The 27022-nt window shown below is 47.8% G+C and overlaps 1 protein-coding gene across 3 annotated transcripts in view; it reads right to left on the reverse strand.

The window, feature by feature from the left end:
• Positions 1–27022, reverse strand: part of NAA35 (N-alpha-acetyltransferase 35, NatC auxiliary subunit) — a 485576-nt gene that overhangs the window by 121664 nt on the left and 336890 nt on the right. For all 3 annotated transcript variants that reach the window (XM_086961291.1, XM_086961289.1, XM_086961290.1), the window contains one exon: positions 13655–13722. In XM_086961291.1, the coding sequence (XP_086817417.1) occupies positions 13655–13722 (68 nt within the window). The remainder of the gene's footprint in view (positions 1–13654; positions 13723–27022) is intronic.

The following is a 27022-nucleotide window of genomic DNA, read 5'->3' on the forward strand; positions in this document are numbered from 1 at the left end:
CATCCTTACTGGGGCCTCTCAGCCTGCTTGGTCATGTCTTACATGTGACAGACCTGGACAAACTATTTGCCAATCGTTAGTGCCTTTTCATTTTTGGTGATTTACAGCATTTTCAAGATCTTCTGAGAGTTTTTCGTTACTCAAATGGGTGTAATTTCAGATATTGAAATGTTTACCTGGTATCCATTGCTTGATTTTGCTCATGAGACAGTGTCACTCATATTCGTTGAAATGTCACTCATAATTAAACAGAAATTATAAAGTGTCACACATAGCAATCTGAAACCTTGGCAGCTATGCACCATGTTAGTAAAGTAGTAAAGTGCTCGGAGAGAGGACAGGAGCGTGGCCAGAAGCGGGCAGGACAGGAGCGCCGAACCGACAGATTACGGAGTTCTACATGCCAAAAGCGGACAGGAGCGTGGGCAGAAGCGGGTAGGAGCGCCAAACCAACAGCCTCCGGAGTCAGGACAGGAGCGTGGGCAGAAGCGCTAGGAGCAACGAAACGAACGTGGGCAGAAGCGGCCAGGAGCAAGGAAACGGGGGCAAGGAAACACCCTGCGCACGTGATGCTGGTGAGTACGCTCTGCTGCTCCCGCTGCTGGCCGCTCTGCTGCGTGTCTCCTGCAGCGGAGCTGCCCCCAGCCCCCTTCTGCCCCGGACAACGTTGGGGCGGGCTGCTAGTATATATATATATATATATATATATATATATATATATATATATATATATATATATATATATATATATACATACATATATAAAAACATGCAATAGCAGCCAAATAACATCAGAGCTGAAATATGCTGTGAAGAATTTCCACCATACATGTAATAAGCATTAGAAACATGAGAAACAACACCAAAGATTGTTTAGAAACTTTTAATGCTCAGAAAGCAGTAGAAATTCTCATAACTCACTGGAAGCATAGGAAGCTCCCAGGCTGCATTGCAAACACACAGTCTAAAAAGACTGAAAAGCTAACCTGTAGCTGCATAGCAATAAACTGACACCGTGCCTTTAAGGCACCCCTGGCCCCCTGTATCCCATCATGCCCTAGGGGTGACAGTCAGGTCAGTTGTTCTTTTCGGAGACTGAAAACAAACCCAGTAACAAATAGGTTAACAATATCTCCTTATTAAAGAGTATCCTTTGCCCGGGGAGGCGGGAGGGTTGCTTATGACTTTGATGAGGATACCCCTGGAAGAGAACTAGGATTACAGGTAAGTAACTAATTCTTCTCTTCCAGGGGATCCTCATCAATAGTCATAAGCATTAGAATAGAATAGCGAGCCTCTCCTCTTCCCTGCGGGCAAAGGAATGATAAGACAGTAATCTCATCAACAAGTCTGAGTAGGCTATAGACTACCCAAACAGATTCCTCAAGGAGGCCTTCCCTACTTGGAATCAGATTCGAGACAGTAATGTCTCGTAAAGGTATGAACCGATTTCCAGGTTGCAGCCTTGCATATTTCTGACATTGGAATGTCATGCAAGAAAGCTACTGTAGCGGCTTTCCCTCTAGTGGAATGCGCTTTGGGTGACCCCAACAAAGGTTTGCCTGCAAGCTGATAGGCCAATTTAATGCAAGAGGCAATCCATCTGGAGATGGACCTCTTGGCCGCTGGAAAACCTGTCCGCATTGAACCATAGTTCACAAACAGTTGATTCGTTTTCCTAATCCCTTTAGTCATTTCCAAATAGAACTTGAACACTCTCAAGATCTAAGGAGTGAAGTGACAGCTCGGCTGGGGTCGTAGGATTTGGAAAAAACGAAGGGAGGGAAATGGACTGATTTATATGAAAATCAGAAATGACTTTAGGCAAGAAAGATGGATGAGCCCTTAGGACTACTCTATTGTGATGGAAAACAGTATATGGTTCTTTCGCACAGAGCGCTTGTATCTCGCTTACTCTGCGCGCAGAGGTAATCGCCACCAAAAAGGCCGCCTTCCAAGAGAGATGTTGCAAGGAGGCCTTGTGGATGGGCTCGAAAGGAGGTGACATTAACCTGGATAGAACCAATTCCCATGGAGGAGAAGGGTTTCGCACAGGGGGATACACTTTTTCAACCCCTGGAGGAAGTCCTTAACCACTGGAACCTGAAAGAAAGAAATCTGATCAGGTGATTTTCTGTATGCTACTATGGCTGACAAATGCACCCTAATAGAAGTGTACTTTAAACCAGCAGTTGCCAGGGAAAGGAGGTATGGCAAGAGGACGTCCTCCTGCCCTTCAGTCGGATCTAAGTGATGATCCCTACATCATAAGTAAAACCTTTTCCCCTTGAACGCATAGGACGCTCTTGTGGAAGGCCTCTTAGCCTCCTTTAAAATGTTCATGCATTCAGGATGCAAGTTCAAATGTCCATATTGCAGGACCTCAGGAGCCATGCTGTTAGGTTCAGTGATGGGAGGTTGGGATGCATTATCCTCCCGTTCATCTTGCTCAACAGGTCCGGCCTGCAAGGGAGTCGTCTGTGTGGACACACAGACAGATGTAGAAGGTCCGGGTACCACCACTGCCGCGGCCAATCCGGGGCTATCAGGATTATTTCCATGTTCGACCTGAGGAGCTTGGAAACTACTCTCGGAATCAAAGCCAGGGGAGGAAACGCGTTATCGAATGTCCCTGACCAATCCATCAGTAGAGCATTCCCCTGCGTTCCTGGCCGGTGGATCCTGGACGCGAAGGCGTGGCATTTGGCGTTTTCGTCGTCTGCAAACAAGTCTATGGTTGGACGACCCCAGCAACGAAAAAGCTCTTTTACTACTTTGTCGTTTAGCACCCAGTCTGGCTGATCTTCGAAGTGCCTGCTGAGTGCGTCTGCTTTTACGTTCAACTCGCCTGGAAGGTGCACTGCCACTACTGTGAGGCCTCGAGAGAGAAGCCAATGCCAGATTGTCTGAGCCTCTCGAGAGAGTGGGCGAGATCTTGTGCCTCCTTGTTTGTTCAGATAGAACATGGTGGTCGTATTGTCCGTCTGAACTAGGACTGAGTTGGACTCTATCGCTGGAAAGAAAGCTTTGAGAGCCAGGAATAAGGCTCTGAGTTCCAGCATGTTGATGTGGTATGTCTGCTCCTGCGCAGACCACTGGCCTTGAATTTGAAGCGGACCCATGTGCGCTCCCCAGCCTTGCAGAGAGGCATCCGTCACTATAGACTGGGATGGAAGAGGTTGGTGAAACGGTACCCCCACCAGTACATTCTTTCTCCGAGTCCACCATTTGATGGCATCTTTCGTCGCATGGGAAAGAGTGATACGATCTTCCCAACGACCTGTCGCTTGGTCCCACTGGTCCTCTAGCGCCTGCTGTAGAGGACATATTCTCAGCCTGGCGTTTGGGATGAGAAAAATGCAGGACGTCATGGAACCCAGCAGGGATGCTACTTGTCGGGCTGTTGGAAGCCGAGACTTTAGCAGAATCCCACATTTCTGACTCCTGGAAAAAAGTCTCTCCTCCGAAGGAAACGCTTTTCCCAATCTTGTGCCCAGAACGGAGCCTAGGTAGTGGATGGACTGTGTAGGCCGCTGGACTGACTTCTCCAGGTTCACATGGAGGCCGAGCCTGTGCAACTGGTGCAGGCACAGTTGTAGATCGTGCGTTACCTGTACCGGAGATGGGCCTTTTAGGAGCCAGTCGTCCAGGTATGGGTAGATGAAGAGTCCCTTTTTGTGAAGAAAAACCGCCACCACTGCCATGCATTTGGTGAAGACTCGTGGTGCGGACTTGAGACTGAAGGGTAGCACCTTGTACTGGTAGTGTTTGTTCTCTACGACAAACCTCAAGTACCTGCGATGTTGTTGAGCAATTGGGATGTGAAAGTACGCATCTTGCAGATCCACCGAACACATCCAATCTCCGGCTTGAAGATGTGGGCATATTTGGTGAAGCGCTAACATGCAGAACTTTTCTCGGACGATGACTTTGTTTAATAGTCGCAGATCGAGTATTGGTCTGAACTTGTCCTCCTGATCTTTTTTGAGGACAAGAAAGTATCTGGAGTAAACTCCCTTTCCTCTTTGAGCGGGAGGAACTTCCTCTATCGCTCTTTTTTGCAGTAGGACTTTCACCTCTCTTCGGAGCAAGCTTAGCTGGTGAGGGCAAGAGCTCTTTGGAGGAATGCTCTTCGGAGGCGCAGGGAAACGTAGCCTGTATCCATTGCGCAGTATATTCAGCACCCACTGATCGTTTGTGATGCTGACCCACTCTGCCAGGTGTTGTGAAGCACTTCCTCCCACTGGAGTGGGTAACGGAGCCAGAGGAAGCCACTGCTCAGGCCTTTCCTCCTCTTGTGGTGTTAGAGGATTGTTGGTGACCTCCTCTACCTCTGTTGGCTTTGCCTCGAAACTGGGATTCACCCTGGTTCTTACTTTGGGACCACTGAGGGGTTTGAACCCTCTGTTGAGCCCCTCTCCCCCTGTTGGTCTTGAAGCGGCGTTTGAATTCTTTTTTCTTTTCCAAACCCACCGCTTTCACTGTATCTAGTTCCGTCTTCATTCGGGTCATTTCTTCATCAGCATGTTCCCCAAAGAGAGCGGAACACGAAAAGGGGAGATTAAGGATGCGATGCTGAGTATCCGGCTTCAGACTTGTAAGGCGCAACCAGGCCGACCTCCTGGCACAAACCCAATGTGAATAGGAATGCGCCGCAAGTACTGCACCACCCGCAGCCGTGCTTATCATCTGATTCGCCACCAGACATCCTTCTGTCACAGTCTCTTCAAAATCCTGCTGGTCTTCCTTTGGCAGTTTGGATTTGAACCTTTCCATGGAGTCACATAAGGCTCTGTCGTATCGACCCAGAAGCGCAGCCGCACTAGAAACCTTAAGAGTGGATGCAGCTGAATTGGAAACCTTGCGACCCCAGGAGTCTCGAGATTTGCTGTCCTTGTCTGGTGGGACTGAAGAGGAACCGGCAACTGCGTGCGTCTTCCTCGCCGCTGCCACAATTACAGAGTCTGCTGAAGGGTCAGATTTTACAAAAACCGGGTCAGAAGAGGCCGGTTTGTATTTTTTCTAAATGCGGGCTGGCACCGCTCTGATAGCCGCTGGAGTTAGGAAAACCTCTTTGACAGGATCCATAATCCCCGGGACTAAAGGCAGCAGTGGACGGGAGATAGCTTTTTTGTGTAAAGTCTCAAAAATGACTGTCGTTGTAACCTGAGGGACAGACATTTCAATGTTCAGTTGCAGTGCTCCTCTTTGCAGGACATCCAGATACGTGCCAATGTCATCCACTGGGGAGGATCTGGACGTAGGACTGTCCGTCAACGTAGGGGAGTAGTCCCTCTTGGAAGACCTGGTAGAAGAGGTAGATGAAGTAGACGGAGTTCGACGACGTCTACGGTGAGCACTGTGCCTCCTCTCCCGCGATCTTTTTGAACGCTCCTCCAGTCTAGGAGAGCGAGATCTGACCCGATCTTCTGAACGAGGTCTTCTTCTGGGAGATCGGGATCTTCTGGGAGATCTGGTTGGTGTTCTCACAGGTGATTTGCGCCTGGGAGGACTACGCTTGTCCATCTTCTCTACCAGATTCTGAAGAGGAGACCTGTGTTGTGGGCTGGCATATTCTTGCATACGTTTGGCAGCCCCAGAATCTCGCCAATGGTCCAAAGACTTGTACCATCTAGGTGACAGTCTGACTTGCTCAGCCGAAGGATCTGGCCGACGGTCAGGAGGAGATCTGCGCACAGGACTTCTGGACTTTGAAGATGCAGTTGAGGAGCCAGAGGACGTGAAGTGGAATGACGGGAAGCTGACTCCGTTACCATGATCACCGAGTTTCTTTCTGAATGCCTCGACGTCGGAGTCGGCGGGTCAAACAATCTCGACTTCGAATGCCTCGACGGCGTTCTATGTGAGGATCTATGGTCTCTCGGCGTCGAGCGGCGATGACCAGCCGTCGACGGAGCTCTCTGCCTCTACGTCGAGGCGATGCCCGGCCGTCGACGGAGCCCTCTCTCTCGACGTCGAACGACGATGTCCAGTCGTCGACGGAGGCTTCTCTCTTGACGCGAACGACGATGTCCAGTCGTCGACGGAGCTCTCTGCATCGACGTCGAACAGCGATGATCTGCCGTCAACGGAGTTCTCTGTCTCGACGTCGAACGGCGATGACCAGCCGTCGACGGAGTCTTCTGTCTCGACGTCGAGTGCCTGTGCGACGACGGCGGAGCGGTATTGGACACCCTCGACGCCGAGTGTCGACGAGACACTGACGGAGACTGCGTCCTCAACGCCGATCGACGAGTTACTGTCGACGGCGGAGGGGTCTTGGTCCTCGACGCCGAACGTCGCTTCTTGGACGACGGCAGAGGGGTCACAATTCTCGACGCCGGTCGTCGCCTGGAGGACGACGGCGGAGGAGTGACCTCCCTCGACGCCGATCGTCGCCTGGTTGACGACGGCGGAGGGGCCTTTGATCTCAACGCTGATCGTCGCCCGGTTGACGGCGGCGGAGTCACATCTCTCGGCGCCGATCGTCGCCCGGTTGACGACGGCGGAGGGGATCTCAACGACTAAATTGGATCCTTCGACGTCGTCGACGTACCTGTTGTTCTTTTTGACGGCGAGCCCGCCGTCTACGGCCTTTTTGATGCCAAACGATCCACCGGTGGTTCTTTCCTCAGCGCCAAGCCTGACGCTGAGGCTGAAGGGATGGAAGACCTGTGTTTTGAAGATGTTTTAGTCTTCTTGGAGCCCTTCTTCCCCGGAGACCTTCCTCTGGATGACCTATGAGCCAGGCCATAGATGCGAATTCTCTCCCTGTCTTTGAGAGTTCTTCCTGACAGGTGCTCGCAGTGAGGACAGGTGCCTGGATCATGTTCTTCAGGCAGACACAGGATACAAATATCGTGGTTGTCTGATTTTGCTTTCTTGTTACCACAAGAAGGACACTTATCAAAAAGTGAAGGCATTTTCCACTGAAAATGCCCAGTAAACTGACTTAAGAAAGGCAGTTCCTTACTTGACAAGATGAAAAATGTCAAAGTAAGTGAAAAAAGTTGTTCAAAGTGAGTAATTTTCTGTCAGAAAACAGAAATTAGTGGAGCTGTGTAACCAGGATCCTTCCTGAAGGAGCCGGAAAGAACAACTGACCTAACTGTCACCCCTGGGGCATGATGGGATACAGGGGGTCAGGGGTGCCTTAATGGCACGGTGTCAGTTTATTGCTATGCAGCTACAGGTTAGCTTTTCAGTCTTTTTAGACTGTATGTTTGCAATGCAGCCTGGGAGCTTCCTATGCTTCCAGTGAGTTATGAGAATTTCTACTGCTTTCTGAGCATTACAATAGTTTCTAAACAATCTTTAAACTTTTTAATGTGTATGTGTGTATTGGCATTTATATAGCGCACTACTTACCCGTAGGGTCCCAAGGCGCTTCGACCGCTGCGAAACCCTTCCTGGCTTCCCTGAGAGATGGTCCCTTAATGGGTATCTCCAGGGTGAGACCAGGCATCCCCGGCGGTCTGGTGGGGCCGTTAGTGAAGATGAGGCAAGCTAATGCCCAGAGTTGCCGAGTGTGATCGCTGATCAGAGTGGGCACCGAGGCGAGAGAATTATCGAGTCCGCTAACCCTGGTCCAGAAACCTGCCGCGCCGGGAATCGAACCCTGGTCCCGGGCCGTCCTCTGCTCTCGGGTCTGCCGCCTCTAACCAGTGAGCCACACTACTTCACTACTTTGGTGTTGTTTCTCATGTTTCTAATGGTTATTACATGTATGGTGGAAATTCTTCACAGCATATTTCAGCTCTGATGTTATTTGGCTGCTATTGCATGTTTTTATATATATATATATGTTTATTTATATATATATATATATATGTGGGGCACATATAATATAGTGTTTCCGAGGTCCCGCGCATAGGCGGGAATATTCTAATGCTTATGACTATTGATGAGGATCCCCTGGAAGAGAACCACAGGTGGATTGACTCCAATCTTCTTTCTTCCACTGGGAAGGGTCCTTCTTTAAAACTGAATCTGCGACTTTCCCGTTTAATTTTATTGAGTACGTGGCTATGTCTCCCCTCTACACACAGCCTCCGTAGGGTTCTTGGGTAGGGTAGGGTGGTTGCTTGTGTGCTCAGCTCCTCTAAGTCTTCTGGCCCAAGTCCCGACTTTGGTCGCAGTTCCTATTCCACTTTGTAGGTCGAGCAGACGTACTCTCAATGCGTGAGCATTGAGAGTGTCCTGCAGACCTAATGTGGCCCGTATTTAGGAAAGTGGACACGACTCAGACGCTCGCTTTTGCAGTCTCAGTTTTGACCGCGGGAGCGCGCGTCTGAGCCGCGCTTGCGCAGATCAACTCACAGCCCCTGCTCACACACAGCCAGCCCCCACCCCTCTGCATGCACGCACACACACACAGGTGCGCGCACACACACACACACGCTGCCGCACCCACCCCCCCTCCCCTCCCCCCTGCATACACACAGACACGCAAGCACGGAGCCCCACTCACCGGGACTTCTACTCCGCAGGACTCCGGGCTGCTCACTCCGACGTCAACGGGCACAGGGACACCGGCACTCCGCTCCTTGGCTTCCCGGGCGGACGCCGGCTGCACGCAGGGCTCTCCTCTCTCTGCACCGGAGCCATGCGCCAGCCACTGCAGCCTGCCTCCTGGGAAGCTCCGGTCGCGTGTCCGGCCCCGCCCCCGTCCCAACAAAGGTTGCCTGGCTTCCTGTTGAAGCCGGGCTGCGGCGGTGAGTTTGCTTGTTTTTAAATGAATCTGAGATTCTTCTGCGATTTTTCTGTACAGATCTATTATTTTTAACACAGCTTCAAGCTCAGGGACCTTTGACATCTGAATAAGGCAGAGAGACCTATCACCCGTTCAGAATGAATCAATCTTTTGAAGAGGTCAAGAATAAAGGATCTAAGTTTTCTACATAAAATCAAGGGATATAGTTAAAAAGGACACCAATTCACTATAGAATACAAAAAAAGAAATCATGTCAGACTGCAGATCCTGGCGTGACCTGACCTCTCTTCTTTGCTCTTCTGTGGTTGTTGTAAGGAGGACGGGATGATGCTCAGTTATAGATTTACAGATTTGCAGCGTCCAGATGGTTTAATCACCCCGTGATTATAGCGACTTTGTTGGTTAAGCTGTTTAGTCAAGAACAAAAACAATTTCTGATCACTCATAAATTTGTGCTATTTCCGTCTCAGAATGACTTTCTCTGGCCAGTCCTTTTGGGGGTAATGTGAGCACATCCCATCCCCACGGACACCGAGTCACAGGCTAGAGAGGTAGAAGAACGCACGTCTCCTTCATCAAAATGTCACATTTACGGTTCAGAGTTCATGAACGTGTTCGTGAAGCTGTGCCTGGCTACTGATCTGGCTCCCCCTGTTCACATACCGACCTGCAGTAAACACATGTTACATTTAGTGGCACCGAATTCTTATAGATGCCTTGGATAACGGGAATAGAAACTCCAGAAGTTATAGGGTCGGTAGAGGCCCCACATTATAGAAGTCAGGTTAATTCCAGATTTTTTGTTTTTTGTTGATTATGATTTCACCCAAAGAATCCACAGAAAAAAACATGTTTATTGGCAGACAATGTGCTTGTCTACTAGGATCAGCAGCTAACCAGCATTATAAGAACATGACAAGTCCCTGAACTTCAGTTGAAGGGATGGGAGGGTTATGTTCCATAACCTAAACCATGGGCATTCCCTCAATGCACCGCTTGTGAACTTGCACATACCACAGACAACATCACAAATGACATATTTAATGACACCAGGGGTGACATCATTTATGACCCCACTGGCATCAACCACGACATCCCAAAAGCAGCAAATATTTGTATTTTTTTCAAATACATCTGCTGCTGAAAGCAATGCAGCCTTTTATCTGTGGATAACCTCTGTGGAAACATCTCTGCAGCAGCCCTAAATCCTTCCAGCTGCATTTAATGTGCCTAATGGTGTATATTTCCAGTGAGTAAAAAGTGCAGCAACCATTATTAGCCACATCATTTCTGCAGGGCATTTACATGTTAGCGCTCCTGCTGTCGTATTAGAACTGCACTTAATGTGGCTACATATATCTACTGCTTGTCAGTGTAACTACAGCAACCTTTATTATGAATATCATTCTGGGGCCATCTTGAGGTTGTCAGTGATGCTTCAGTCTTTCATCTGCATTTTCATCTCTGCTGGGAATTCACTGAATTGGAGCAGGATTTGTCCTTTCATTATATTACCCGCAAAAACACCCAGGCATTTTGTTACTGCAGCATTACACCATTTATTTTTATATTACGTATATCTTCACATTCTCACTATCACAGCTTTCCAAGGCCCGTCTTTTTTAACGAGACAGCATCTAGATATGATGGGGAAACTACAGCAATTACAGCATCTCTGAACATGTGTAATGAGATTGATGAATTGTGATTACAAGTTACAACTGCAGCACATTTTCTACTCTACACATAGAAATTGTAGGTCATTGAAAGTTGACCAGGGCACTGCAGGCTTACAAATACCGTTCTTGTCTGCTGGGACGTCTATTGCTTGTGAGTGTATCTGCTACAGCGTTTTACCCTTTTTAGGTCTCGCCCTGGAATTCGCATCCGAAGGATGCGTCCAGGGTCGGAGACTTATAGTTATCGGACACGGGGGAATGAGGACAAGAAACTGTCACGAGCTTTTGAAGGCAGATTTGGGTGCGCGAACGTGCACGTTCCGTCCCGCGCCGTGCACATGCGCGCGCATATACACAAACAGCAGACAGACACTCGCTCACACACACACCCTCTCCCCCCCACAGTCACACACACAGACTCCAAGACACATACACACACGCACGCACGCTCACACACATCACAGCCCCCCACCGATGCACGCGCACACACACATGCCCCCGCCCTCGCAGCTCAGGCGCGCATATACACAAACAGACAGACACTCGCTCACACACAACCCCTCTCCCCCCCACAGTCACACACACAGACTCCAAGACACATACACGCACGCTCACACACAGCCCGCTACCGCCGCACGCGCACACACACATGCCCCCCGCCCTCGCAGATCATCAACAACGCGAAGCCACACTCACCGGCTTCCTTGGTGCGGCGGCGGCGGCTCCTCTCATCGGCATCTGCAGGGCCCGGCAGCAGGACTCTTCCTCCCTCCTTCGGCACCGGGGCGCAGGGTAGGCTCCTGCTTGCTCCGGTGCTCCAAACAGCTGCGGCTCTTCCGTGGGAGGCGGGGTAGGCTCCCGCCCTCCTACTTCCTGTTTCCGGTTGTCCCGCCCGGCCTGCCTGACTTCCTGGTCGCAGGACGGCGGCGCGAGCTCTGAACTTGTGCAAACGAAAAGTGCATAGAGATGCAGTGCTTGCCAGACCTCATTAACTACATGGTTATAACGTGGAAAGCGCTGCTCTATTCACTCAGCCTTATTTTTAATGAAATCACGCCCGTGTACTGCATCCATGTCGGAGAAAACAAAGCAAGTACCAAGTGCCAACTAATGGAAGCTTTACAACCCCATCTTGCTGCACTTCACATGATGCTGCCCTGTTACCTCAGAGGAAGACCTGCCCTCTTGAAAAGAGAATTCACCATGTGGAAAGGGGACGTGGCCTTAGACATGCAGGGCTTTATGCAGATAAACTGCCCGAGTCCCTCTTTCAGTTTTCAGACCCCCCCACCCCATCCGTTTGCAAATCGAATGTACATATAAAAATTATTTGGACACATCATTAAAATGTTTAACTTTTCTACAAGAAATATTGTATATGTACTTTTTTATGCAAAGAAAATTTAAATACTGCATAAATGACTTTTCTACAACACATATTTTATATGTACCTTTTTATGCAAAGAAAATTAAAATAGCGCATAAATAAAAACATTGCCATTTACAGTACTAATAGCTCAAACTTAAATAATGCGAGACCTATTGCATTGCAAATGCTTGTTTAGTATATGGTTTGGTCTCCTCCTGGAGACCACTGTATTCTGTGGACCTGTTTACCCTCTTCCATGCGTCGGACGGCCCCAGGCCGTCCGACGTCACGGTAGGCGTGTGCAGAGGACAGCCCGGGGCCGTCTGTTCCGCACACGCGTGGAATTCGCCCGCACAGCGGGGGAATTTGCGCTGCGTCAAAGCGGTTAGAATTGAAGTATTGTTGTGTATTTGTGTTTATATCTCTGGGTTGGAGATATACCAATGTGTTAGTGAGTATTGTTTAATAAATAGACCTATTTTTATATATACACTGTGTGGTTCTTTTTCGTTTAACTTACACTATATGATTAGCTCTGGTAAAACAAGCTGCTTAACAGTCCTTCTGGATAAGCCTGAATCCTGCTCCCCACAGCTACCACTTGGAGAGCTTTCTATGGTTGTCTAAGACCACTACAATCACCATAAGTGTTGTCTGGATTAGTGCAAGGTGCTTCACCTAAATAAGTGTGCACCATATACTTAGCCAGCCTCCTAAATTAATCAACCAAGAAACGGGGCATCTCTGCGCTGAAACCCTAGAGCTCTGTAAAAGTCACTTCACACATTCCAATAAATGGCAGCCTAATTAAGCGTTGAGAAAAGAGAAGTTAAGGGATTTTCTAAACATGGCATTATTTTCGCCTTGACTTAATGAAAAAAGGAGCTTGTTCCAGGCCTTTGCCCCCAATACAGAAAAGGATCGTCTACCTATGGTGTGATGCCTAAATTTGCATCAATGTGTTATCAGCCCCCCCTAAAGTTCTGTGGGCCAATAAGGCATAAACCTTTTGGAGAGAAATTTAGAGCCATTCTTATAAAACGCCCTGTAGACTACAATCAAAGTATTGAACAAAATCCGTTTCTCTACGGGCAGCCTGTAGAGTTCCCTTAGTCCTTTTAGACAGAACATTGCCAAAGCAATTTAAGGGCCCGTCTGATTGCACTGTTTTATAAGGCCTGCAACTTTTTGATCAAGTATTTAGGTATACCCAGGTGAAGACTATTACAATAGTCGAGCCACGATGTTATCAGGACATGGACTACAGTTTTTTCTGCCATGAAAGGAAGGAACTCAAAGAATTTCTTCAAAGATTTCATCAACGAGATACATGTTGCTGAGACTGTGCTGACCTGGTAATAGAAAGAAAGATCACTATCAATTTTCACTCCAAAGTTCTTCACTAACTCTGTGGAAGGCAGAGGCTATGAATCATCACCGGGCCACCAAGCCAAAGCAGAGTACTAGTTGTAACCAAAATGAAGAATTTTCGTTTTGACAGTATTACATTTTAAATGATTACTATTCGTCCAACTCATGACTTGGGAAAGCCAGTTTTGAACATTTTCTTCAGAATTTGAGAAAATCTTGAGGATTTTCTTTTTCATGCTTAAACTATGATGACTGAGTTTACAACCATTCCTGCATTCACTGGCATACAGTACACATAATATATAGTGTAAACAGTTTGGGGATAGCAAATACCATGATTAACAACCTGTAAAACCTGTAAACAAACACAAACGTAGAATGGCTTTGTAACATTGATGCTGGAACTGTGTCTACCCACATGATTCTTTTGGGTTGCTTCACTGTGGAATGACGGTTCTAATAAGACACACATACAAGTTAATGTATTATTCGGAAGTATATCAAGCATTTTGCATTGATTACCTTGTACATTCCAGCACACATATTCTGGTATGCCTGGCTCAATGTAATCTCTCTGTTCAGTGGTCGAACTAGAAAATAAAAGAACACAACTTTCAAAACTGAAATGGAGAAAACAGATCCTAAAACATACAAACCCCCAATAGTATCTATGGAATACCTGAAAGCTGCATTTCACATACATACATACATACAGATCGATACGCAACATTGGAATTGCAAGTCCCCTCTTACTTTTAAAAGGACAAACTGAAACCTTTGCTCTAAATACCAGACAAAAGGTTTCCAGAAACACAGAACCTAGGCATAGGACATAACTTGCATTACAAAACAAACAGCAAACAAGCATTTGCAATGCAATAGGTCTCACATTAGGAAAGTTTGAGCTATTGGTGTTGCAAATGACACATTTTTTATTTATGTTTTGTTTTTGAAAATAGCGAAATTAATAGCTTTGTCATTTACAATGCTAATAGTTATAACTTTCGCAAATGTGACACCTATAGCATTTGTAATGCAATATGTGTTGTATTTACGTGACTTACATGTATTGATATTACAAATAACAATGGCTTTTAATTTTTTTAAATAATTAATACTTAAATAAAAGCTATTGTAATTTATAAAGGCAATAGCTTAAACTTTTGTAAATAACTTTTGTGAAGATTATGTTCAGTGTATTTTATTGTGACGAAAATCCAAGAACAGAAGTGAAATATTAACATCTTTTTGTTACATTTGTAATAAAGCTTGAAACATTGAGAGAACATATTTGAACCAGGTGTTGTTGAATGGTTGCACAGATTGATGCTGTGGTGGTGCTGAGTGGTGTTTTGATGGCGAATGAGTGATGCTGTGGCGTTCAGTGATGCTGTGGTAGTGCATAGTGATGTTGTGGTGCCTCTGAGTGATGCTGTGGAGGTGCTGAATGATGCTGTATGCTATGCTATGTTTTGTTTTGCTATCCTATGTTTTGTTATGCTCTGCTATGTTTTGCTATCCTATGCTTTAATTTGTTATGCTACGCTATGCTGTGTTTTGTTATGCTATGCTATGTTTTGTTATGCTATGCTATCTTTTGCTATGCTATGTTATGCTATGCTATGTTTTGTTGTGTTTTATTATGCTATGCTTTGTTATGCTATGCTTTGTTTTGCTATGCTATGTTTTGTTATGCTATGCTACGTTTTATTGTGTTTGGTATGCTATGTTTTGCTATGCTATTATATGTTTTGTTTGGCTATGATATGTTTTGTTGTGTTTTGTTAAGCTATGCTATGTTTTGTTGTGCTATGTGTTGTGTTTTGTTGTGCTATGCTATGTTTTGTGGTGTTTGGCTATGCTATGCTTTGTTATGCTATGCTATGTTTTGTTAAGCTAAACTATGTTTTGTTGTGTTTTATTATGCTATTCTTTGTTTTGCTATGTTTTGGTATGCTATGCTAAGCTTTGTTTTGTTATGCTATGTTGTGTTGTGTTATGCTATGTTTTGTTATACTATGCTATGTTTTGCTATGCTTTTCTATGCTATGTTTTGTTGTGTATGCTATTTTTTGTTGTGTTTTGCTATCTTTTGTTATTCTATGCTTTGTCATGTTCTGCTATGTTTTGTTATGCTATGTTTTGTTCTGCTATGTTTTGTTATGCTATGCTATGCTTTGTTATGTTATGCTATGTTTTGTTCTGCTATGTTTTGTTCTGCTATGTTTTGTTCTGCTATGTTTTGTTCTGCTATGTTTTGTTATGCTATGCTATGTTTTGTTATACTATGCTATGTTTTGTTTTGCTAAGCTTTGTTATGTTATGCTACGCTATGTTGTGTTGTGTTTTGTTATGTTATGCTATGTTGTGTTTTGCTATGCTATGTTTTGTTATGCTATGTTTTGTTTTGCTATCCTATTCTTTGTTTTGGTATGCTATGCTGTTTTGCTATCCTATGCTTTTTTGTTATGCTATGCTATGCTGTGTTTTGTTATGCTATGCTATGTTTTGTTATGCTATGCTGGTGAGGGTGTGTGAGGGTGAGTGAGGGTGTGTGAGGGTGAGGGGTGTGAGGGTGAGGGGTGTGTGAGGGTGAGGGTTGGGTGAGGGGGTGTGAGGGTGAGGTGGCGTGAGGGAGAGGGGGTGTGAGGGTGAGGTGGCGTGAGGTTGAGGGGGTGTGAGGTTGAGGGGGTGTGAGGGTGAGGGGTGTGCGGGTGAGGCGGTGTGTGAGGGTGAAGGGGTGTGAGGGTGTGGAGGTGTGAGGATGAGGGGGTATGAGGGTGAGGGTTGTGAGGGGGAGGGTGTGGGGTTGTGAGGGGGAGGGTGTGGGGTTGTGAGGGGGTGTGAGGGTGAAGGTGTGAGGGTGAGGGGTTGTGAGGGTGAGGGGGTGTGAGGGTGAGGGGGTGTGAGGGTGAGGGGGAGGGTGTGGGGTGGTGAGGGTGAGAGGGTGTGATGGTGAGGGGGTGTGAGGTTGAGAGGGGTGAGCATGATGGGGTGAGGGTGTGAGGGTGAGGGGGTGTGAGTGTGAGAGGGTGGGTGTGAGGGTGAGGGGGTGTGGGTGAGGGTGTGTGAGGGTGAGAGGGTGTGTGAGGGTGAGAGGGTGTGTGAGGGTGAGAGGGTGTGTGAAGGCGAGAGGGTGTGTGAGGGTGAGAGGGTGTGTGAGGGTGAGGGGTTGTGAGGGTGAGGGGGTGTGAGGGTGAGGGGGTGTGAGGGTGAGGGGGAGGGTGTGGGGTGGTGAGGGTGAGAGGGTGTGATGGTGAGGGGGTGTGAGGTTGAGAGGGGTGAGCATGATGGGGTGAGGGTGTGAGGGTGAGGGAGCGGGGTGTGAGGGTGAGGGGGGTGAGGGGGTGTGAGGGTGAGGGGGTGTGTGAGGGGGTGTGAGCGTGAGGGTGGGTGAGCGGGTGTGTGAGGGTGAGAGGGTGTGTGAGTGGGAAAAGGTGTGTGAGGATGAGAGGGTGTGTGAGGGTGGGTGAGAGGGTGAGTCAGCGAGACCTACAAACAAAAAAAGACGAAGGAGCTGGGCATTTTGGGGTGGGGAGGTAAAAGACAGCGTAACTGAGGAAGCACTATGGGGTGGGGGGGGGTCGCAGAGGAAGCAGTCCGCCACAACAGATGAAGTAGTGTGGGCTTTATAAGGGGAGCTGGGGAATCAGTAGAGTGAATGCAGACCCTAAGAAATCAAGAGACGAGGGAGGGAAAGGATATGGCTCCTTTAACAAAGGGAAATGTCAGCTCAAGATACAGAGCGGGGAAGGACATAGAAGCCATTGGTGGGAAGGGAGGGGGCAGAGGTTTACAAAGTAGGGTGAAAAGGTGGAATTCGGAGAGGAAGCTGAGGGATAGAGAAAGCGGTTAGCTTCAGAAAGGAGAGTCTTGGAAAGGAAAACGAGCAGAGGGAAGGGACGGGAAATAGAACCTTTAATAAAGACCATGTTGAGCAGTCAAGGAAGGGATAAGTAAGCTTTAAAAAGGGAGTTTGAGAGTAGGGGTTCAGGAGGCCGAAAACACGCTTCTTTTAGAAGCAATGGAAGCCTCAAAGAGGGAGAGAAAATGAGAAGAGAGGGAAAGGCTCGCCTCATAGAAATAGAGAGGCAATAAGAGTAGCAGGCAGCTGAGATGCCGAGGAGACGGGAAGTGATGGAGGTCGTGAATACCAGAGAGAGATGGGGCAGCGATTCCCAAAAAGGAATAGGGTGTTTGGAAAATCAGGAAAGAGGTTAAGAATAATGGCGCATGGGACAAGATAATGAATGTGGCTGGGGTAAGGCATGTCTCAAAGAATTTAGGGATGGGGGCTCAGATATAACAATATGAAGCCGTCTTCACAAAGAGTGGGGCGAGGTCTGGCAAAGAGAAACGGCAGAGGAGGGTTAGACATGAGCGCAGAGGCATATTTCATAATGGGAGGTGTGGGCTTCAGAGAAGCGAGAGGGGAGCCTCAAAGGCAGGGCTGGGGAGAAAAAACAACGGTGGACATTTAATGGAGGGAGCCGTGAGCCTCAGGCAGAGGCAACGTGGGGAATCCTTAAGGAGGAACAGGGTGGAGAGCTGTAGAAAGGCCACGAAAGGAGCATGTGAGGGAAGGGAGGTTGTGAGGGAGAAGAGTCTTGCAGGGCCCGCGTAGAGGAGCGGCTAAAACAGCGCCTCTGGCGCTGGTGAACAGAAGTGGAACAATGAACATGAGGCCTGAGTCAGTGAAACAAGGAGAGGGGGGGTGCAAGGCGGAGGGAGAAGAAGGGGAGCAATTAACTGGGAAAGTGGGAAGGATAAAAGGTAAGAATTGGGGCGGAGGAACGCATTCCTTTGAAGTCTGATGGGGGGTGGGGGAGCGCATTCCTTTTGAAGTCTGATGCCGAGGCCGAAGGTGTTTGATGTGCACGCGCCTGGCTCACATGAACTATACGCGATCCGCAGCTAGGTAGACTTTTCGGATCGCTTACTATAATCTCGACAAACAAGCAGTGTCTAAAGCGATGCTGTAGGTCGAGACCTAAAAATGGCAAGCAGCAGTACCTGCTTTATCACAAAACTAAGGAACAGCATCTAGCAGTTACATCAATCCCAATAATGGGAAAAGATCCCTCTGGAGCACGCAAGTGAAACACTCAAAGCTCTAACAATCCTTGCTACAAACACTATTCAGGTCGAGCCTAGCGTAAGACTGCGCACATGCGCAGTCTCGCTGGTGAGATTTAATGATTTAGGGTATGTTTCACTAGCGGGCTTCAAGCCCCGTCTTTCTTTCCCATTGGCCGGCGTAACCGTTTATGCTAAACGGCGGCCAGCCATTGGGAAAGAGCACTTGGTGACGTACAGTTTTCTCTATTTCTGTCGTCCCACTTGGACGGACTGACCCGACTTCCTCCTGGCGTGCGTAAAAGGTTTGTTATCTTTATGAGGCTAAACACATGGCCCCATAAAGATAACAAACCAAAGGAAAGCAGACCGAGGCCGTCCAAGTGGGACGGGAGAAAAAGAGAAAACTTGATGTCATGGCGAATGCTCGTTTTATTAATACGTCTTAGTTCAGAATGTTGGTTGTGAAGAAACGTGGGTTTGGATTTGCAGATGGTAACAAGATGTGCTATATACTACAACATAGCCTAATGAGATAAGGAAATGGGGACAATAGGCAAAATTTAATAAAAGTTCAAAGATGGATGGCTCACACATTTATTGAAAATTGATGTGAGCTGCCTCGATCTCTGCGCTGCCCCGGTTCCGGCACGCATCGCCCCGTCTCGTATCTTCAACTCTGATGGATTCTGAGCTCGGACAAGTTGCATCTTCCCGTCCCTGCCCCGCGCCGCTTAATTGGGGTGCCCGGGTTAATCTAAATAAAAATTTGAACTAATAGAGGTTGCGGGAGGCACTGGGAACACCTGAGTGAAACAAATGGGGCTGCCAGGCCCAAGCTCGCTTTGGCCGTCTCCCAAGCGGCGGCCAGCGGGAGCCGCTGCCAGCGCCCCGCGCACCTCCGGAAGCAGGCCCAGATTGGCCGCCAACTGCTGCCACCCGTGCACGGCGACCGGCAGCGCCTGGACCAGTTGCCAACATCTGGAGGCACATCTGAGGCCCAAGCGGGGCTCCATATCCCCCCTCCGCCGGCCCTCACCCGCAGACTCTAAACATGGTGCTTAGAGCTGGAGAGGTCTTAATCACTTAGCGCCGCCTGGCACTGGTGCTACGACAGCTTATCGGAGCCTTGTACAACATGCTTCGACATCTGCCGAGCGTTTTCCCCCTCCCTCCTTATTTCTAGTTGTCCTCCTTTGCACCAAAATATTTCCTTGGGGCAGATGCTCCGTGAAGATTGCTCCTCCGTCTGTTGTGTGTGAGGCCGGGCTCTTGACGGGCAGACGGTGGCACCCGTCCTTCGGTTCGAGTAGGACTTGGCAGCCGTAGGTGCAGGAGCTAATTCGGCGATAAGGTGGGAAGGAAGCAGCGCTATGTTCTCTGTCACCTCCCCGTCAGATTGCTTCCATGAAGGGCACCGAGTTGTGTGTTCGAGCAGGAAGCGCCAGAGCTGAGTGATGGTCGGCGTCCACTGTGCAGTGCGGTGCAGTCAGCGTGCACCCTCTCCCCTGGGCAGTGCTCACCTGGAAACTTACAACTGTGTCAACCGTGCTGTTCATACGAACATGTGCCCACTTGTTTTTTTACTACTTCCCAGGATGCCGTGGGATCAAGTACGTTAAAATTCCTAGACATCGATTCAAAGACAGCTGGGGGTGGAGGCAGGGCTTACGTGGAAAGCGAGGAGCGCTGAACTTGGGAATAGAGCTTTTGTGGGGGTGGGAGGCAGGCTGTGAGTGGAGGAACCAGCAGCATTGTGTCCTAAGACCCTCGAGGCGGATGGGGTGGGGTGGGAGAGGGTGGTAGGGAAGGAATACAGGCATATCCAGTGCTAAGTGAGAACAAACACCCCATCCGAGTGTGAGGTCTCGGCTGCTACGTTAAATGAGACTTCTCCCGGGTGTAAAGCATTTGTTATTGGTGATTAGGCTGCTTTCGGGTGTGGAGGTACGTGCTGCATGAAAGTGGGATCCTTTGTCATGCAAGGAGTCATGTTGGGAATGGGGCTATGTGGGAGCACAGCGGCACCCACAGATGTACTTCAGTCCGTTTAGGAATTAAACAAGCATTTGCAATGCAATAGGTCTCGCATTTACGCGAGTTTAAGCTATTGGCATTGTAAATGACAATGGCTTTTACTTATGTTTTTCAAAAGCAAAACAAAAATAAAAGGCATTGTCATTTACAATGCCAATATCTCAAACTTGCGTAAATGCGAGCCCTATTGTATTGCAAATGCTTGTTTTATCATCACTGACGGCATTTATGGAGGGCATCAATAAAGCATGCATATTCTACAGTGGGATATGTATTAAGTGCTGTGCATAGGGACAATCACACCAGCAAAGCTTACAGGTCTTGCTTCATATGATGGGCAGAGGAAGGTCAAACATGAATTATGGAGGACCCAGATCAAATGTGTCGATGATAGATAACCCTCTCAGAAAACAACACCCTTTACCTGGCATGCTAAGAGGCTTAATAACAGTAATAGGAAACACTACAAATACTTGGCTACAACAGCTTATTTGTCACCAAGGAGCTTAAAGTTAGGGCAAGGACAAAAAAGCAATACATTAATAATTTTCATTTAACCTCAAAAGGTTTCCAAAAATAACACGAACATCTGTCCAGAATGAAATCTGTGTGTGCCAGTAACGATTCTTAGACAAAGAGTAAAATATTTGGATGATATTTAAATACCAAATCGATCATCTGTAATTACTTTTAAAAGAAGTAGCATAGTACTCTGTGAAGTAGCACCACTAGATGCAAATTGGTAATGCTGGTAGCCGCTAGAATCCAAAGCAGCCTAGAGTGAATGTTATTGTTTCTAATGAAAGTCAATCACAGAGGGTTGGGGACTTGGTAAATGGTACAAGTCCTGTTGCAGTCCGTCATTTACAACCGGTCTTTCAAGGTCAAAAATGTACTCCATTTGTATACCCAATCCACTAACTCAATGGTGTCCAGTATTTACCTAAAACCAGGAGGAGCTGAGGGCTAATCAGATTGGGATTCCAGGTTCGAACATTATAGCAAAAGTAAATCAAAGTAGTCAGCAAGTTCGGTTCAAACATTAAAGAAAAAGTAAATTAAAGTAGTCAAGGCAGACTCCATTAGTGGGGGTCTATTATTTGCATTTAGTGCATTATCTTGCAGTCAGAAAAAAGGCAGGAGGGAATCTACAATGGTGTGTTCGAGGCTGTGAGAAATTGGATTTTTAGTTATGAAGCATGCGATTCCTTCACAAGTAATGTCTGTAATTGTCGTTTTATCATGAACCAAGTACCCCTTTGTAGCAGTTGCCTCACTCAGGGTAGCAAGTAGAGCAGCCCAAGGCCTATTCAGTGGAGGTGTCAGGGCAGGCAACGTGACTAGCACTTCTGGTACCCTTCTTCTGCCCCAGAGGATGTCGTCAGCAGACACCCAGGAATGGGATCCATCCCAGGGACCTGAGAGTTTTTCAAAAAGATAGTGATGGCCCCTGGGGACTTGGCGTTACACAAGGGGATGATTGTAAAAAAGTCAAAGGATTGCATGCTTTATTCTGTGCCTGGTCCCCTCGGACACCAGACTGCGTATGTTCTGCCCCCACTGGGTTGATTTTACTGTTCGCTAGCGCATTTGCTCCTGGTAGCAAGCCTTAGCCACCATGAGCATTTTCTTCAGGACTCCTGGCCTCTAAAGGGTTGCTATTTTTGCGTGAACTTGGTTTTAGGGCTCCCTGTATAAGACTAGTCCTCCACCTGGGCTCCTGGTGCTCTCTCCTGCTTATGGGAATATTATGTGCTGCCCCCTCTGCAGCTAATAAGCTTCCCTACGGCACTCACCAGACCCGATGGCTATGGCAGTCTTGCAGAGCACCTGTGTGTCAACTGAGTCAGTGGTGACTTTCTTAGTCTAGGGTGTCAGTTAGAATCAAAATTCCTCAGTCCATCCTTGCAATGCAATCAGGGGAATTCTCCTTCGGAGTAGGCATTCTTTCGCTGTTCCTCCCAGGTCCAGTGTCTTCTCATTTGTCTCGCTTCCTTGTTCAGGAATGTTTAAGGAGGGGCTGGAAAGTTAAAAAAGTCAGGCATCCCTGGACAATCTTAGGGAGCCACATCACTCCACGCCTGTTCCAACCCTGCTGCACAACATTCTGTGATACTCAAAACAAACAAAAAAAGCCCGCTCCCACTTCAAGTTGTTTGCCGACAGAGCTTCTGTTAGAGCCTCTGCTCAAAAGGGAGCCCCTCCTGTGTTTGGCTTCCGATATGTGACAAAATAATTACAGATATAGATTACTTCCCCACCCCTTACTTTCCCAGGAACTGGGTCAAGCCCCATTAATGGCTCTTTGGTCCTACTGCAGGAGTAATTAACTTGGCCCAGTAAGGGGGAAAATGACTGGTATCAGTTTAGGAGCTAAACTAGTGAGAATACAATTCTTAAAGTGCCATAAGGCATGTGAATAGGATGTAGGGGACTGTGGATCTACATTAGAGAAGCATGTTTACTACTAGTTTGATACATTGCAGGACCCTGTAGGCCCAAGTAGCGCAAAACTAACTGTACATTGGTGCAGATTTTGTTGATAATGAGCAATGCAATTTAGTTAAGCACCGAAGACTTCAGTAAGCACTACAGACCTACACAATGATTGAGCAGTGACATTTTAAGGCATATCAGAGGTCAGTAGCAATCCTTGGTGGGTCTGGTCTGCGACAAGCTACCTATGCGTAGATACCAGGCTGCATAAGACTGTAGTCTCATGCGTGCAGCCACCATGGTGCAGCCACCATGAGAGGGTCATCCAGCTCCTAAGCTTATAGATAAACATAATGGGTCCTTCAAAGAATCTCAGCTCACCCCTTCCTTTCTCCCCCTCGCAATAGCCAGTTTCAGGAGCAATAGTCACCCTCTACTTTGGAGGCAGGTACACTCTAGATTCACACTCAGTATAAGTGAACCCTTGTACACAGCTGCTGAGCAAAACAGAAACACATGGTCTACCTCCAGCCGGCTCCCAGATGTCTAGCTCACTTAGTGCAACTTCAATCAATCAATCAAAGCATTTGTATAGCGCGCTAATCACCCGTAGGGTCTCAAGGCGCTGGGGGAAGGGGGTCCGCTACCGCTCGAACAGCCAGGTCTTGAGTTGCTTCCGGAAGGAGAGGTGGTCTTGGGTCAGGCAGAGGTGGATGGGGAGGGAGTTCCACGTCTTGGCAGCCAGGTAGGAGAAGGATCTTCCTCCCGTTGTGACTCTTCGGATGCGGGGGACGGCGGCGAGGGCGTGGCTGGTCGATCGTAGCTGGCGGGTGGGAGTGTAGAAGGTCAGGCGGTCGTTGAGGTATCTTGGGCCTTGGTTGTGGAGAGCTTTGTGTGCGTGGGTGAGGAGTCGGAACGTGATTCTCTTGCTGACGGGGAGCCAGTGCAGGTTTCTCGGGTGTTCGGAGATGTGGCTGTGTCGGGGGATGTCCAGGATGAGGCGTGCCGAGGCGTTCTGGATGCGTTGGAGTCTCTTCTGAAGTTTGGCTGTGGTTCCGGCATAGAGGGAGTTACCGTAGTCCAGACAGCTGGTGATGAGGGCCTGGGTGACCGTCTTCCTGGTTTCGGTGGGGATCCACCGGAAGATCTTACGTAGCATGCGGAGGATGTTGAAGCATGACGATGAGACAGCGTTGACTTGTCTGGTCATGGAGAGGGAGGAGTCCAGGATGAAGCCCAGGTTGCGTGCGTGGTCTGTCGGTTTGGGTGCGCTGCCCAGGGCAGAGGGCCACCAGGAGTCGTCCCAGGCGGAGGGCGAAGATCCCAGGATGAGGACTTCCGTCTTATCTGAGTTCAGTTTCAGGCGGCTGTTCATCATCCACTCGGCTACATCTTCAGAGCCACCCATGAAGATTAATCCAAAGGCAGGGCTAGAAATAACAGCTGTCTGCACGGAACTCTGGCCTTCATCACTACAAATGTCAAAGTGGCCCTATACAAACATTATTAAGCTGGAAAACACTCACACATGGGAGATGCACCAAAAGGCAGGTGATAAAAATGGCAGGAAAACAGTGCTAAAATAGTCACTAAGGACCAGGTAGTTAGGAGGGTAGTTAGGGAAATGCTGAGAAAAGACATTTACAAACTCAGGTTTACTGGCTGTAATGGCCAACTTTGCTCTATTAATCTTTAAAAGATAGCCATTTTCAAACACAAAAAGTCAGAAAACTGAATCCACTGACCAAAACACACACTTGCAAACGTTTTTAAAGGAAAAATGAAAGCATGTAAGTACATTGGCTGCAGCCCTGAGAGGCTGGAAAACTGATACTGCTCATTTGAGGACGCACAGTCCACCACTATCCCCTTCGAGGATTTTAATGGAGGTTTAGATGAAATTGCATTAGCGGATGCCTAGAATGCTATATAGTATGCAATAACTTATTTATACCCTTCGATCGAGGAAGAGGAATAATATTAGGGGTACGTCACTTTTACTTCTGCACCTGGGGATCTTCATCAATCTTTATTAGTAGTCCTAAGTACTGACCAGATTAGCATGTTCATCCCCTGGTCCAATCATTCTCAGCAAGCAGGTTCTGCAGGTGAGCTTTGTAGGATGAGGCCCGTTGGCAAGGTCCCATGTTTTGCAGAGTTCCTTAAGTTTGGACACCTTATGGTTTTTGTAGGGATCCAGGTTGAGTGCCTGAGAACTACTCTCTGTATCAAACATGGTGTTTTAGAATAGTTGGAACCTTTTTAATAAACTAGAAAAAAATCTATCAGACTATATTTCAAAAAAGCCTTACTGACTAGAATACATTTTACATTCTAAACAACAAGGACTGGGGACTTAACCAAGGCAATAACAGACCAGATTAGAAATTTGGAAGGAAAAAATAAATACATTTGGAACAAAGATTTTTCGCACTCTAAAGCCTATTCTGAATTCTTCAGTGGAATCACAATACTGATAGAGTGGTACAGTAAATACAAAGTTTGGACCCCACTGATAGACCACCAATGTAGGAACCTGGCTCTCTATATGGTATACCAAAAATAGGTATACAGTGCAAAGAGTACAGGCAACCCCCACAGGAACTACAGAGGTACAAATGACACCCCAAATACTCTCTTTTCTGGTAGTGTGGGCGAGCAGTTAGGCATCCCTGAGGGTAGTGCTAAGCATTTATTACACACACAATGGCAGTAAATGAGACACTCTCAATAAAAGAATCGACTCCAATTTATTTAAAAAATCATACTTTTATATAAATTTAGATACCATGCCCATCGGAATCTGGTAACTACTTTTCGAGTTCTGAATTTTTTCAATTTTCAGGAATGGAAACTGCATTTTCTAGATCAGCACTGCTATCCTATGGAGGAAAAACATGTATTGCATTCGGGCACTTGTCAAGGATTTGTGAGGTTGTTCATCTGGACTTGAGGTGGATATGGGCAAGACCACAACTACAGGTTACAGTGGGAGGCTCTGGGGCATACGGGTGCAGAGGTGTGTCATGGAGTCAAGTATCCCATTCACGTCAAGGGGAGAATGGTCCTGTTATAAAGAGGCTGCAAGCAGGGACTGGAAGTGCACTCCAGGGGAATCCACAGAGGGGCTCGACCCTTGAGATCCTCATGCACACAGAGACACCCTTGGTCTACTTCTCCTTGGGCTGGGAGGCTTGGGTTGGAGGGGGCCTGCAGAAAGAGGCTGCAGGCGACGACTTTAAGTCCAGTCGGGGCAAACCCAAGAGTGGATTTACCTCTTGTGGGTCTAGGGACCCGGCTGGCACCGTCAAATCTCTTGGACTCAGGCTATGAAGCATGGGTGCATAGGTGCTTTGAGGCATCGGGTGAGGACCGTCCCAGACTCACGTTCTCGAATTTGTTTTGCAGAAGGGGGACAGACATGACAGCTGACCCACTAACAAAGTGGGTCTCACTGTCCCTAAAGTCCCTTGACGTGCAGGTAAGTCTTCCTTCAGTGTTGGTGTCCAGACTGGGTACACAAGCCTTGGCTACTGCAAGGGGTCCGGTACTCGGGTATTAGTCCTGTGCTGCTCCGGTTAGTCCTGGTTTCCTCCCACTCGGAGGGGAGACCGATCTGACCTTCAGGAGCACAGTGCCCTCATCTTGGGGAGCTGCTGTGTCGGGTGGCTTGGAAGCGGCAACTCAGTGGACTGCAGTTTGCGTCTTTGGTGCCTTCGGCTGCAGGAGAGTATCGCCTCTACTCCAAGTGAGTTTCTGCAGGCAATTGCTGAAGCACTGATAGCCCTTTGAGTTTCTTGGAGACTGCACAACAGCAGGACAAGTCTCCTTCTTCCAGGTTGTTAGGGGCAGCAGTCAGGCTGGCAGGGTGTGGGCCAAGGCAGTCGTTGCTCCTCAGTTCTTGCGACAAGACTTTTCTTTGTCAACTCCTTCTTTTGATCCATCAGAATATGAAGTCTTGTTATCAGGGGGTCCCCCAAATACTAGGGCATCACCCTATCCCAAAATTCCTAATTCTACCACACATAATAAGGTGATAGTTTAAAGTTGTGTTCACGTCAGACTGGGTCACCCTAGAGGTATACCCAGCCTGGCAGTGCAACACGCCTCCTGCATAGTTAATTTTCCAGCAGACCAAGGTGCCAAAGGGCTCCGGACAAAGGGGGTCGGTTTCCTCTCCTGTGAGAGAAGCCAGATTCGCATTTCAAAGGCAGTGGGCTCTTTGAAGCCTCCTGTCCTGGGATGCTAATTTACCAGTATTTCCTGGAGGAGGAGGTGATAACACCAGAGCAGGCCTTGTTACTGAACTCCTGAGAGCGAAGGATCTCACCCCTGGAGGTC

This window comes from Lissotriton vulgaris, chromosome 3_1 (assembly GCF_964263255.1).
Source record: "Lissotriton vulgaris chromosome 3_1, aLisVul1.2, whole genome shotgun sequence".
Classification (NCBI taxonomy): Eukaryota; Metazoa; Chordata; class Amphibia; order Caudata; family Salamandridae; genus Lissotriton; species Lissotriton vulgaris.